General features: G+C 36.5%; 1 protein-coding gene across 1 annotated transcript; it reads left to right on the top strand.

Moving 5' to 3' along the window:
* The first annotated feature begins 1,953 nt into the window (after positions 1 to 1,953).
* LOC132286379 (pre-mRNA-processing-splicing factor 8A) lies at positions 1,954 to 14,918 on the top strand. The gene is made up of 25 exons (XM_059788707.1): positions 1,954 to 2,400; positions 4,138 to 4,261; positions 4,369 to 4,461; positions 4,894 to 5,284; positions 5,504 to 5,990; positions 6,081 to 6,871; positions 7,040 to 7,125; positions 7,203 to 7,385; positions 7,575 to 7,889; positions 7,984 to 8,288; positions 8,384 to 8,838; positions 8,945 to 9,071; positions 9,619 to 9,984; positions 10,072 to 10,261; positions 10,347 to 10,454; positions 10,610 to 10,863; positions 11,247 to 11,863; positions 11,949 to 12,055; positions 12,167 to 12,421; positions 12,511 to 12,984; positions 13,219 to 13,380; positions 13,542 to 13,739; positions 13,824 to 14,102; positions 14,256 to 14,498; positions 14,652 to 14,918. Exons 1-25 carry the CDS (start codon positions 2,105 to 2,107, stop codon positions 14,841 to 14,843), a joined length of 7,098 nt encoding a protein of 2,365 aa, XP_059644690.1. The 5' UTR covers positions 1,954 to 2,104; the 3' UTR covers positions 14,844 to 14,918.
* Positions 14,919 to 15,152: the final 234 nt, after the last annotated feature.

The raw sequence follows: 15,152 nt of genomic DNA, 5'->3' as shown, positions 1-15,152 counted from the left end.
TGACTAGTTAAACGTTAATTAGTTTTGATCAGAAAATGTGTGTTTTTTTTTTTTTTTCATTAAAAGCATTTTAATAATTTTTTAGAAAGAAAAAGAATGTTGTTGAAATGTCATGGTCTATGTTGCAATGGGTAGGGATGTTAACGGGTCAAGTATGATACCAGTTGCTCTTATTTTTTAAATAATCAATTATCGAATCCATAAAGTCAGTCAGGTCTGAAGCGCCCATCTCACTATATAAATGAATAACTAAATACATTTTTAGAAATATTCAAGATCAATACTTTTAGAAAAATATACATATATATTCAATTTATATAACTACTTAAAACTAAACGGATCAACTTCAGAGTAAAATGAATTTTGACTCTTATTTAAAAACTTAATCTAAGTAGATTATAGGAGAACTCACTCTTTTCATTATGGTGGAAGTGGTCGGATTAAATTTTAAATCATCATAAATAAAAATTATTTGTTGGGTTGTGAAGTACCAGAATTATAATTAAAGAAATCTTACTACAAAGTTTGAACTAAATTAATACTAAGTTTGAACTTAAACTAAATTTGAAGGGTTCCTAGCATTGGTTCAAGGAGGCAGATGAGTTCATTGCCAATGGATCATGTGCTTAAGAGTAGTCTAGAAATTTATTTGGTTGACAGTTTTATATTTTTGTGCTTGTATGGAAGGTAAAAGATAAAGAGATTGACTAAAATTAATATGAAATAAAATAATAATAAACGATTTTTTTTAAAAAGATAAAGAGATTGACTAAAATTAACATGAAATAAAATAATAAGAAATATATATATATTTTTTTTAAAAAAAAAATAAACTAAATTTAGTAGGACAAATGACTTATATAAAAAATATTGAAAAAAAGAAAAGAAAAAAGACAAATGACTGTGCACACATCTTATAGGTTGAAAAACCCTAGAAGTTGTAATTAATGTCTCTTTCTTATTTTTTTGAAATTATAAAACTTCATCGACTAAATTACCCTTTTAAATTATTTTCTCTTTCTTTATACCTAATAACGTTCCTTCTTTCCTTTGTTATATATATTTTGTTTTATTTTATTTCTTTATTTTTAACAATTGTCTTTCTTTTCTTTTCTTTTCTTTTTTTTTCTGATTGGATATATATGGCTATACTTCATTCTTTATTTTATTTCGTTCACTTGTTATATATATATAGTGAACAAAAAAAGTTTCACCTTGATGGATTTTTTATTGGATTTTATGTAACTTAATTGAAATAAAGGTATGAGATTGAGTTTTAATTGAAGTAATATTATAAAATTTGAGTTTTAGTTAATATATGAAATAAGAGAAGTATGGTTTCTTGATCTATTCACAACAATATGATTATATATATATATATATATATATATATATATATATATAATGAAAGAATTGAAAAGAAAAAAAAAAAAGAAAGAAAAGGAAAGAAGCAATCAATTCACATATAATTTTTTTATTTTTTTGCTCTCTCTTTATTTAAAGAAGAGGGAGAAACAGTGAGAAACCATTTACAAGGTGAGCGCACACATATATATATATATATACATATATAACTAAAAACAAAACAATTGAAAAAAGAGAAAGAGAAAAGAATAAGACAGGTAAGCAAATAAGAATGAAAGTTATATATACAAATGCACATACGTGTAAGTAAGATAGAATAAAAAAAAAAGAAATATGAAAAGATAATTTGATTTCAAAAGTTGAAATTTTATAATTTCAAAAAACATAGAAAAGTGATATTAATTACTCCTATAATTGAGTTTTTTAACCAATAAAATGTGCGACTCAAAATGCTTGCACGACTATGTTCCGTTTTTACTAAGAATTAACATTTGTGGTGTCACACACCATAGCCTCCTAATGCGGAGTCTGGGCTCTTTTGGCCCATTATAATACCGAATGACCTAACCGAAGTAATTCATCGCCATCCAGACTATAAAGTTGAAACAGACTATAAAGTTGGGGCATCGAAGGATTTACAGTCATTATTACTCTCTCTAAACACATACACACTCTATCTCAAAACTCGATGCAGTGTGTATTTTAGGAGTTTTAGGGTTTATAGATCCGAAACAAAGACATGTGGAACAATAGCGGAATTGCTCCGCCAGGAACGGCGGGGTCGTCCATGGCACCACCGGGGACGGTGGGCTCGTCTATGGCACCGCCGGGGACGGTGGGCTCGTCCATGGCACCGCCACAACAGCCTTCTTACACTGTTCTGCCGTCGCCGGCGGAGGCGGAGGCTATTATCGAAGAGAGAGCCAGAAAGTGGATGCAACTCAATTCCAAACGCTACGGCGATAAGCGAAAATTCGGTTTCGTCGAGACGCAGAAGGAGGACATGCCTCCCGAACACGTTAGGAAGATCATCAGGTCAGTTGTTTTTTCTCGATTCGAGTTCAAGTTATGCAACTGTTTAAACAACGCTATCTTTACTTTACATGTATGTATTTGTTATGGAACATGTGTTTGTTTTCATGAACAGCTTTGTTTGTTTGTATGTGTGAACATGTGTTTGTTTTCATGAACAGCTAATTGAGTAGCATGGTTAGACTCCAATTGAGTAGCAGTGGAGTCGCTAGTCTGTCAAGAACAGGAAGCTCCCCGATTATGGGTGGTTGTAATTGTATTGATGAACTAAGTTCATCTAAAACTTAGAAGAGAAACCATACTAAAACATCATAAAGTTAAAATCAGCTTAATTGAGTAAATCAGCTTAATTGAGTAAATGATTATTATATCTTTCTGTGAAAAAAATATATATATATTATATATTTCTGTGAAGTTTGTAAATTTGGTTGATACGCGTACTGTTTATATGTTAAGTTGAGGGGTGTAGTATTCTTGTTTATTGTTAACGAATTGATTCTAGATTGAAAAATTGTAAGAACGATGAAACAATAGAGCGTGAAGTTGAGTTGTGTTTATTGACATGTGTTAGGTCCAATTTCTTTAGAGTATGATGAAGAGAAATTGTTTATTTATTTATTTTTATGGCTAATGATTATTGAGAGACTGGATGAATTTGGACCTTGTCGTTCATAGTGACAATAGCTGAACGTGGAGAAGTTTATTTAGGGGTAAGATTATAATTTTGAATTGAGTCATCAGAAAATTTCAAAGCAATTTTGAAGCCAGGCCAACTCACCAGACCTAAATAGTGATTCCAGAGCTGTATTTTATTAAGCAGGAAAATTTCATATATTGTGTTGAACTATATTATTGTTATAACTAGCTTGTAAATCTTATTGTTTTACAATATATTTGCTTGTCAGTAGGATGTATGATGTATAGTGTGTCGGAGTATAGACAGATGAAGAAAGTGTAGGAAGTTGTTTTAATCATATAGTGTGCCGGAGTTTAGATAGATGGAAGATAGAGTAGGAACGTGAGGTTGGGTTGTATAATAGTTTTTACATCTTGCAGTATTGGCATTTAAAACAATAGTTTTCTCTGCAAAACTAGAATAATGCATCCGCACTAAAAAAAAAAGAAAAAGAATAATGTAAAATTAAGTGTGTTTCCTTTGTAAAGAAGAAAAAGGAAGGGTAATTGATTAATATGTAAATTACCGGGAAAAAATGCTTAATATGTACCAGGAAGGATGGTCTGTGCTTGAAGCTGAGTTGGAGGCTAACTTTGTTTTAGCTGATGGCTGAGCTTCTGGAATATTTACTTAAAGAAGCTGCTTGGAATATGTTGATTGGTGATGATCAAACTGTTATTGGCATCAATTCCTGTGCACTGCTAGTTTCACTTCCACGTACCTAATTTTTAAGTTGACTCTAATCTTAATAGATCTGTTCACTTTTCGTCTGTCGACACCCACGGGATTATTTAGCATTGGGAGTTTATTTTTTTATGGTACTTGTGTTTATTTGTTGGTTGAAAATCTGGCATTGGACATTCTCGAAGTAGTAGATTTGATATTTTTAGTTCTTCAATTGCTGAGATTCAATGTGATTCATCGTTCATTTTCTGTTAATGCTCACCATTCATATTAGTTTATTTTTGCGTAGCCTTCTGTTATGATTACAAAAAATATGTATGTTTGCAAAACATAGTAAATTCAGTATCAATAGAATTTTTTTTTTTTTTTTTTTTGTGTAGGGACCATGGTGATATGTCATCAAAAAAATTCCGCCATGATAAACGTGTGTATCTCGGAGCTCTTAAATTCGTTCCACATGCAGTTTACAAGCTCCTTGAGAACATGCCAATGCCTTGGGAGCAGGTATTTGTCCTTTCTCTCCTTCCATGATTTTTCTTCATTACTTTACCTGTTTTAGGATGCTTCCGTTGCTTTTGCTTTGTAATCTTATGACGTTTATGTTATTCTAGGTCCGTGATGTGAAGGTCTTGTACCATATTACTGGAGCCATCACTTTCGTGAATGAGATACCATGGGTAGTTGAACCTATCTATCTTGCTCAGGTAATCTAATTTTGAACTCTCTCCCTCCCTCCCTCCCTTCCTCCCTTCCCTTATCTCCCTGGGCTATATTACAAGAACTGCAGAAGGCTATAGTCAATGGACAACAAATTCAGTTATGTCCCATTTAGTGATCCTGAAAGGTTCTTAAGAGTTCTTTTCTTTGGGAATGATTTTAGGAGCCACGATATTTTCTTCCATTTTTGTAGGGACAAATATAAAGCATGTGGCTTGACAAAGGTTATGGCCCTAAGTAGAGCGGAGTAGCGAAACAGGTTTCATAAAGCCGGTCCCTGATATTTGTAAAAAGGCTTTGTTGAGTTGAGTGTTTTAGGGACGTTAACTTCTTGTTTTATACTTCTTGTGCATGTGGTTATGTAGAATTAATTAACTATATTTTTGGAGATTGGTTAATCTTAATTTACAATTTTACAGTGGGGTACGATGTGGATCATGATGCGAAGAGAGAAGAGGGATCGTCGGCATTTCAAGAGGATGCGATTCCCCCCTTTTGATGACGAGGAGCCTCCATTGGACTATGCTGATAATCTACTAGATGTTGATCCTCTGGAACCTATTCAACTGGAGATGGATGAGGAAGAAGATTCTGCAGTGTATAATTGGTTTTATGACCATAAGCCTCTTGTGAAAACGAAGCTAATAAATGGTCCAAGTTACAGAAAGTGGCATCTATCTCTTCCCATCATGGCAACACTCCATCGGCTTGCTGGACAGCTGCTTTCTGATTTAATTGATAGAAACTACTTCTACTTGTTTGATATGGAATCATTCTTTACTGCTAAAGCCTTGAACATGTGCATTCCTGGTATGTTCTCAGCTTTCTTGGTTTACCTAGTTCACCTTTGTGTAAGTGTTTGTCGAAAATTGAAATATTATGCTATGGTCTGTACTATTTTAATTTAAAAATTTGGCGTCACAAGCATACCACGTTTTAGTTTGGCTTTGAACCTTGGTGTCTTATTGTGCTTCAGTTCTTTTAATACCTGTAGATTGAATAACTAATAAAGCATTCACATTCTTGCAGGTGGTCCTAAGTTTGAGCCTTTGTATCGTGACATGGAAAAAGGAGATGAGGATTGGAATGAGTTTAATGACATTAACAAACTTATCATTCGCTCGCCTCTTAGGACGGAGTACAGAATTGCATTCCCACATTTATATAACAATAGGCCCAGGAAAGTAAAGCTGTGTATCTATCATACCCCTATGATCATGTATATAAAAACGGAGGATCCTGATTTACCTGCATTTTATTATGATCCTCTAATACACCCAATAACCACCATTCATAAGGACCGTCGTGAGAAGAAAATTTCTGAAGAGGACGATGACGACGATTTTGAACTGCCAGAGGGGGTGGAACCCTTGCTGACGAACATTCCAATTTATACTGACACCACAGCTGCTGGTATTTCACTATTGTTTGCACCACGTCCTTTTAACATGAGATCTGGTCGTATGCGACGAGCTGAAGATATACCCCTTGTGTCTGAGTGGTACAAGGAGCACTGGTAAGATTGAATTCTATATTTCTTTGTGCTTTATATTCAGCTTATTTAAAAAATATCTGGGCTCATGCTTTTATGGTTGTTCTCTTGCAGTCCTCCGTCTTACCCGGTTAAAGTCCGGGTAAGCTACCAGAAATTGTTGAAATGTTTTGTGTTGAATGAGCTGCATCACAGACCTCCTAAGGCTCAGAAGAAGAAGCACTTATTCCGGTCTCTCCAAGCTACAAAGTTTTTTCAAACTACTGAACTTGATTGGGCTGAAGCAGGTCTTCAAGTTTGTAAGCAAGGGTATAACATGCTGAATCTGTTGATACATAGGAAAAATCTGAATTACCTTCACCTGGATTATAATTTCAATCTGAAGCCAGTGAAGACACTCACGACAAAGGAACGTAAGAAGTCACGGTTCGGTAATGCTTTCCATCTATGCCGTGAAATCCTGCGTTTGACAAAGCTTGTAGTTGATGCCAATATCCAATTCCGCTTGGGAAATGTGGATGCATTTCAGTTGGCAGATGGTTTGCAATATACATTCTCCCACGTTGGCCAGTTGACAGGCATGTATCGTTACAAGTACAGGCTTATGCGACAGATTCGAATGTGCAAAGATTTGAAGCACTTGATATATTATCGGTTTAATACTGGACCAGTTGGGAAAGGACCTGGATGTGGCTTCTGGGCACCAATGTGGAGGGTGTGGTTGTTCTTCCTTCGTGGCATAGTACCTCTTCTGGAACGGTGGTTGGGTAACTTACTTGCACGACAATTTGAAGGGCGACATTCAAAAGGAGTTGCCAAGACTGTGACAAAGCAACGTGTTGAGAGCCATTTCGACTTGGAACTTCGGGCTGCTGTCATGCATGATGTTCTTGATGCCATGCCAGGTGATCAACTCATTTTTTTACTTTATTAATCTTCTATAGGATATTGTTTTACTTCATTTTTTGACTTTATTAATCTTCTATAGGATATTGTTTACTTTTCACATTTTGTTATTAATTGTTCATGTGGTTTCCTTGTCTATGTCATGATGGCGTATCTTTGAACTGCAGAGGGCATTAAGCAAAATAAAGCAAGAACTATCTTGCAGCATTTAAGTGAAGCATGGCGTTGTTGGAAAGCAAACATCCCTTGGAAGGTATTATAGGTGTCTTGGTTTTTTATTTCTCCCGTTATTCATCTATTTTGATATTGTCTCACTAGAGGATTTTTTAGGTGCCTGGTTTGCCAGTTCCAATTGAAAATATGATCCTTCGTTATGTCAAGTCAAAAGCTGATTGGTGGACAAATGTTGCTCACTATAATCGTGAACGTATTAGAAGGGGTGCAACAGTTGACAAGACGGTCTGCAGAAAGAATCTGGGGAGACTGACTCGCCTTTGGCTAAAGGCTGAACAGGTCTATATATTATATTTTTTGTCTATATTTCTTAAATCTATCTTGTACTTTAATGGTGATATTTCTTACTGCATAGGAAACTTATTGCCCATCATTTGATGCTTCTAACTATTGATATGTTCCTTTTTAATTTTTTATTTGTTTTATTTATTTTTCTTTTGCTTATAATTTTTTCCACCCTTTCTATAGGAACGTCAGCATAATTATTTGAAAGATGGTCCATATGTCACGCCAGAAGAAGCAGTGGCTATTTATACGACCACTGTGCATTGGTTGGAATCAAGAAAGTTCTCCCCAATTCCCTTCCCTCCATTGTCTTACAAGCATGATACGAAACTTCTGATCCTTGCTCTTGAAAGGTTGAAGGAATCATATAGTGTGGCTGTGAGGTTAAATCAACTACAAAGAGAGGAGTTGGGCCTCATTGAACAAGCTTATGACAATCCACATGAAGCTTTGTCACGGATTAAGCGTCACCTGCTTACGCAACGTGCTTTCAAAGAAGTATGTTTTATGATACCTGAGAATGAGTTTTGTTTTAGCATCTGAAAGTCACTGCTAAAAACATGAATATAATTGAGAATGTTATATTTTGCAGGTTGGAATTGAGTTCATGGATTTGTACAGCTATCTGATTCCAGTTTATGAGATTGAACCTCTTGAAAAGATTACAGATGCATATTTAGACCAATATCTGTGGTATGAAGGTGACAAGCGCCATCTCTTTCCAAATTGGATAAAACCTGCAGATTCAGAGCCACCACCGCTTTTAGTTTATAAATGGTGCCAGGGAATAAATAATTTGCAAAGTGTATGGGACACTAGTGAAGGACAATGTGTGGTGATGCTTCAGACTAAGTTTGAGAAATTCTTCGAAAAGATTGATTTGACCATGCTTAACAGGTGAGACTATGGTTTGAATTATTTTGTTGCATCTATTTGGCATAAAATTTCGGAATGTTAACATTGTTTTTTTTTTTTTTTAATTACTTCTGTAGGCTTTTACGTTTGGTGCTTGATCATAATATTGCTGATTATGTGACTGCAAAGAACAATGTGGTGTTGTCGTATAAGGACATGAGTCATACAAACTCATATGGGCTTATACGTGGTCTTCAGTTTGCTTCTTTTGTCGTACAATATTATGGACTTGTGCTGGATCTCTTGCTTCTTGGTTTGACTCGAGCCAGTGAAATTGCTGGTCCACCACAGATGCCTAATGAGTTCATTACTTATTGGGACACCAAAGTAGAAACGAGACATCCAATACGGTTGTACTCTCGGTATATCGACAAGGTGCATATATTGTTCCGCTTCACCCATGAAGAGGCTCGTGATCTTATCCAGCGATATCTTACTGAGCATCCTGATCCCAATAATGAAAACATGGTTGGTTATAACAATAAGAAGTGCTGGCCAAGAGATGCAAGAATGCGTCTCATGAAGCATGATGGTAAGATTTTATCCTATTTTGCCTTAACCAGAAATTTATGCAAAAGTCTTTAATGCAGTGGTTTTTAAGAGATTTAAGGAAACCTGACTGCTTTGCTATTTTCCAGTCAATCTTGGGAGAAGTGTATTCTGGGATATGAAAAACCGGCTTCCTCGAAGTATCACAACTTTGGAGTGGGAGAACAGCTTTGTTTCTGTTTATAGCAAAGATAATCCGAACTTGCTTTTCAGCATGTAAGTATATTTTGTTACAGTTTCTCTGATCATCTTTTTCATGTATGATTGATTTTGTGTAGAGTAATAATAAGCTTGCCTTTCTACTGGCTACTGTCATATCTTAGTCCCTCTTGCACCCTTAAAAAAAGAAAATTTTGACAAGTAATCCCTCTTGCACCTTTTGGTTCTTCTCTCCTGGTCACACCGTGTTCTTCAGTCTGATTCTGCTTAGATTATTTACTTGTTGATTTTTGTGTGAGCATCACAGTCGTGAATTAACAAATTCTTTGTGGTTTGACATTGTTGATTTGGACTTTATTCAACCATGGTTTGCCAAAAAAAAGGGGTTCCCAGTTTAGCTTGTTGACACAGATATTCTCATAGTCATGTCAGTGCAATTTAAAGCCACAAGGCGCCACCACACCACCCCCCCCCCCCCTCCTCCTCCTCCTCCTTTTCTGTTTCACCTCTGTTATTTGCTGTCTGCTGCTAGAGGACAGGATGATTAGATTTTCATTATTTTGGTTTTGATACATGATATATAATAAATGCTGTTGATGTGTAGGTGTGGATTTGAGGTTCGTATACTACCTAAGATAAGAATGACCCAAGAGGCATTCAGCAACACAAGAGATGGTGTTTGGAATCTGCAGAATGAACAGACCAAGGAAAGGACTGCTGTCGCTTTCTTACGAGTTGATGATGAACATATGAAGGTTTTTGAGAATCGTGTTAGGCAAATTCTTATGTCTTCAGGATCAACCACGTTCACAAAGATTGTCAACAAATGGAATACGGCTCTTATAGGCCTGATGACATACTTCCGTGAAGCAACAGTGCATACACAGGAACTGTTAGACTTGCTGGTGAAGTGTGAAAATAAAATTCAAACCCGTATAAAGATTGGATTAAATTCAAAGATGCCTAGCAGGTAAATTTCTTCGTCATGCAAGCTATTATATTTCAATTAAGACCTATGTTAGTGGGGTCTTCCTAAATGTAATTTTTTTGTTTTCAGGTTCCCTCCTGTCATTTTCTACACACCAAAGGAAATTGGAGGGCTTGGCATGTTATCAATGGGTCATATATTAATTCCACAGAGTGATCTCCGGTACAGTCAACAGACAGATGTTGGTGTAACACATTTTAGGGCTGGAATGAGTCATGAAGAGGACCAACTGATTCCAAATCTTTATCGTTACATACAGGTATAGGAATTCTTATATTCATATATCATATTTCCTGCATATATTTTACTTCATTGTGTTAATAATCATTCTGGCTTCTTAACAGCCATGGGAGAGTGAGTTCATTGATTCACAGAGAGTTTGGGCAGAGTATGCACTCAAGAGACAGGAAGCTCAGTCACAAAATAGGCGTTTGACCCTTGAAGATTTGGAAGTGAGTATTTCTGGTTTACCGGGATGGGTGGTATTGGAATGTATTCTATTTGTAGCTGTTAACCAATTATTTGGTCAACAACATTAATTTTGTGAAGCATGAATATGGTTTATTTTAGTGGGGTGACTAATTGTTTATTTCAATTCATTCTACAGGATTCATGGGATCGCGGAATACCTCGAATCAATACTCTGTTCCAGAAAGACCGACATACACTGGCATATGACAAAGGATGGAGAGTTCGGACAGATTTCAAACAGTATCAAGTCTTGAAACAAAACCCATTTTGGTGGACTCACCAAAGGCATGATGGGAAATTGTGGAACTTGAATAACTATCGTACTGATGTTATCCAAGCACTTGGGGGTGTTGAAGGAATTCTGGAACATACATTATTCAAGGGAACTTAGTATGTTTCTCTTTCCCTCTCTCTCTCTCTCAGTTTTTTTTTTTTACATTTCTATTATTACCATCATTACTGTTTCTTAGTATCATAAGCTAATTATTAATTTGGGCAACTCAATGGACTTAAGAGAAGAAACTATAATATAAAGTACAATCTACACACAGCATATTGTCTGCCTCCTGATAGAAGGTTTGGGATTTATGGAACCAATGAAAATCATTTATATCCTTCTAAGATGATGGCTGTATTTAGGCTCACGAGAAGTCACTTTGGTGTGTGGCAATTAGTATTTCTGGCAATAGTTGAATGTGTTCACAAATTGTTAAGGTTGAGAGTTTGCATTGACAAGTACTTCGGTAATTAACTTATTATCTTTGATATTTCAGCTTTCCAACTTGGGAGGGTCTTTTCTGGGAAAAGGCTTCAGGTTTTGAGGAGTCCATGAAATACAAGAAACTGACAAATGCTCAAAGATCTGGGCTCAACCAGATTCCTAACCGTCGGTTTACCCTTTGGTGGTCGCCCACAATAAATAGGGCCAACGTCTATGTTGGATTCCAAGTGCAATTAGATTTGACTGGGATATTCATGCATGGGAAAATACCAACTCTTAAGATATCACTGATACAGATATTCCGTGCCCATTTGTGGCAGAAGATTCATGAGAGTGTAGTAATGGATCTCTGCCAGGTTTTGGATCAAGAATTGGACGCATTGGAAATTGAGACTGTTCAGAAGGAAACAATCCATCCTCGAAAGAGCTACAAAATGAACAGCTCTTGTGCTGACATCCTTCTGTTTGCAGCCCATAGATGGCTCATGTCAAAACCCAGTTTAGTTGCCGAATCAAAAGATGTTTTTGACCAAAAAGCGAGCAATAAATACTGGATAGATGTGCAGCTCCGTTGGGGAGATTATGATTCTCATGATATTGAGCGCTATAACCGGGCAAAGTTCATGGATTATACTACAGATAACATGTCTATCTATCCGTCACCAACTGGTATAGCATCCTTTTTTGTTTTTGGTCATAGTTAACTTGTTAAATTTCTGTATTCAGGCTAATTAGTTTGTTGTTTTCATTGCAGGGGTTATGATTGGCATTGATCTTGCATATAACTTGCATTCTGCTTTCGGGAACTGGTTTCCAGGGTCAAAACCGCTGCTTAATCAAGCTATGAATAAGATTATGAAGGTGTGCTGATTGTAGTATTTATTGTTTAAATGTTCTACATCTACAGATAAGTTTATACTAGTAGATTATAGATTCAGAGCAGTAGACTAATGACATTTTGTGTATATGCAGTCAAATCCAGCTTTATATGTTTTGAGGGAGCGGATAAGGAAAGGGTTGCAGTTGTATTCTTCTGAGCCCACAGAGCCATATTTATCATCTCAAAATTATGGGGAGATATTTAGCAATCAAATAATTTGGTTTGTTGATGACACAAATGTGTATCGTGTCACAATCCACAAGACATTTGAAGGAAATCTCACAACAAAACCCATCAATGGTGCAATCTTCATATTTAATCCAAGGACAGGGCAGCTGTTTCTGAAGGTTTGTTTTTGTTATGAAGCGCAATTAAAGTAATAGTCTTCTTCTTTATCATTATTTAATATAAAGCGTGTAATTCTTATTTCTTTCAGGTGATTCACACAAGTGTATGGGCGGGACAAAAGCGACTTGGTCAGCTGGCCAAGTGGAAAACAGCAGAAGAAGTGGCTGCTCTTGTGCGTTCCTTGCCTGTTGAAGAACAGCCAAAGCAAATCATTGTGACTCGTAAAGGAATGCTGGATCCCTTGGAGGTTCACTTGTTGGATTTCCCTAATATTGTTATTAAAGGAAGTGAGTTGCAACTGCCATTCCAAGCTTGCTTAAAGATTGAGAAATTTGGTGATCTGATTCTGAAGGCGACAGAGCCACAAATGGTTTTGTTCAATATATACGATGATTGGTTGAAGAGTATTTCATCTTACACGGCATTCTCCAGACTCATTCTGATTCTGCGTGCACTTCATGTTAACAATGAGAAAGCGAAGATGTTATTGAAGCCTGACAAGACAATTATCACTGAGCCTCACCACATCTGGCCATCTCTTACAGATGATCAATGGATGAAGGTATGTCAACTTAACCACTTGCATGTTTAGGTACTGGTGTAGTCGTATGCATAGGTTGACTGATTGCTTCCACTTGATCTAAAAGGATTAAATTGAGACTTTTTAATTCGATTTTACTTTACAAAGCTTGTATTGACTTTGAGTTGCCATCCTTGAATTTTGTGAATAATTGCTGTATGAAGAATTGTTCTTAATTTTCATATGCAAAGCACACTAATAGATTGTATGGTGCAGGTTGAAGTTGCTTTAAGAGATCTTATACTCTCAGACTATGCCAAGAAAAACAATGTGAACACATCAGCACTGACACAATCTGAGATTCGTGATATAATACTTGGAGCTGAGATTACTCCACCATCACAACAGAGACAACAGATTGCCGAGATTGAGAAACAGGTGAATTCTTGTTAATGTGTGTGTGTGTGTGTGTGTGTGTGTGTGTGTGTGTGTGTATTCATTTTGTGAAATTGTGCTGTTTTCTTTCTAATAATTATGATAAGATATATTAGTTGTGGTTGTGTATCTAGTTAGAGATATAATTTTACTTTTGTGTTCAGGCAAAAGAAGCGAGTCAGTTAACAGCAGTCACTACAAGGACGACAAATGTGCATGGTGATGAACTCATTGTCACTACCACAAGTCCTTATGAGCAAGCTGCTTTTGGGTCCAAGACTGATTGGCGTGTGAGAGCAATTTCAGCTACAAACCTTTATCTTCGAGTGAATCATATATATGTGAATTCAGAGGACATAAAGGTACTTCTTCACCTATCTCTTGTAGTAATTTATGAACTTTGAATGTTTAATATTTGCTTACATTGGAGTTAACTGATGATGCAGGAAACAGGCTACACTTACATCATGCCCAAGAACATCTTGAAGAAGTTCATATGCATTGCCGATCTGCGGACTCAAATTTCAGGGTACTTGTATGGCATAAGTCCTCCAGACAATCCTCAGGTCAAGGAAATTCGCTGTATTGCCATGCCACCACAGTGGGGCACCCATCAGCAAGTTCATCTCCCATCAGCTCTCCCTGAGCATGACTTCCTGACTGATTTGGAGCCTCTGGGATGGATGCACACACAACCAAATGAGCTTCCCCAGTTGTCACCACAGGTTTTTGCTTTGTTCATCTTCTGTTCTCAATTGTGTAATGGATTTTTGTATAAAAGTGGTTTTTTAGCTTCCTAATTATATATGTTAAGATTAGTAGTGGGATCGAGCTGTGCCATGATTTGTCCTCTGAACCAAGCAATTTACTGGATGCAGGATCTTACTAGTCATGCTCGGGTTCTAGAGAACAACAAGCAATGGGATGGGGAAAAATGCATCATTCTGACTTGCAGTTTTACTCCGGGTTCCTGCTCGCTAACTGCATATAAGCTTACCCCAACAGGTTATGAGTGGGGGCGTGCCAACAAGGACACTGGAAGCAATCCTCATGGTTATTTGCCAACACATTATGAAAAGGTCCAGATGCTGCTGAGTGATCGTTTCCTTGGTTTCTACATGGTAAGAATTTGTCAGATTGTGTTTTTTATGTCAAGAATTCCTTCTGTCTTTAAACTGTACAATTGCATCATTGATATTCATGTTGCGTATGGTATACTATTTTTTTTTATTGTCTTCAATGTTCTAACTAGGTCATTTTGTGGCTTGTGTTAGATCCCGGATAATGGTCCATGGAATTACAACTTCATGGGGGTGAAGCACACAGTGAGCATGAGGTATGGTATCAAGCTGGGAACACCTCGAGAGTACTATCACGAGGATCACAGGCCAACTCATTTCTTAGAGTTCAGCAACTTGGAGGAGGGTGACACTGCAGAAGGTGATCGTGAGGATACATTCTCATGAAGTTCAGTACTTTCGATTAGCTTGCCTAAATCACTGTATTCCTAGTTTTCACTTTGCTAAAAAAAAAAAAAAGAACCAACGTTAACAAGATAGTGGCAAGGCCAGTCATTGGACTGATGTACATTTTTTGATGTGGCTGTGCATCCAGATTGTAGCTGTAAGCTGTTGTAGTAAAGCCAATGAGTTGAAAATGTTATGATGTTTAGAAATGTGAATGCTGCATATTGATCTAGTTTTTGATGCGGTTGCTAACTAAGTCTTGCTTTGCTCCTTTTGATTACATCGTTCAGCATACTGAAGACACAATCA

The sequence above is a fragment of the Cornus florida genome, unplaced genomic scaffold (genome assembly GCF_030987335.1).
Source record: "Cornus florida cultivar Cherokee Brave unplaced genomic scaffold, ASM3098733v1 CherokeeBrave_3.0.0_Hap2_Chr11, whole genome shotgun sequence".
Taxonomy (NCBI): Eukaryota; Viridiplantae; Streptophyta; class Magnoliopsida; order Cornales; family Cornaceae; genus Cornus; species Cornus florida.
This window is presented reverse-complemented; position numbering and strand designations above follow the sequence as displayed.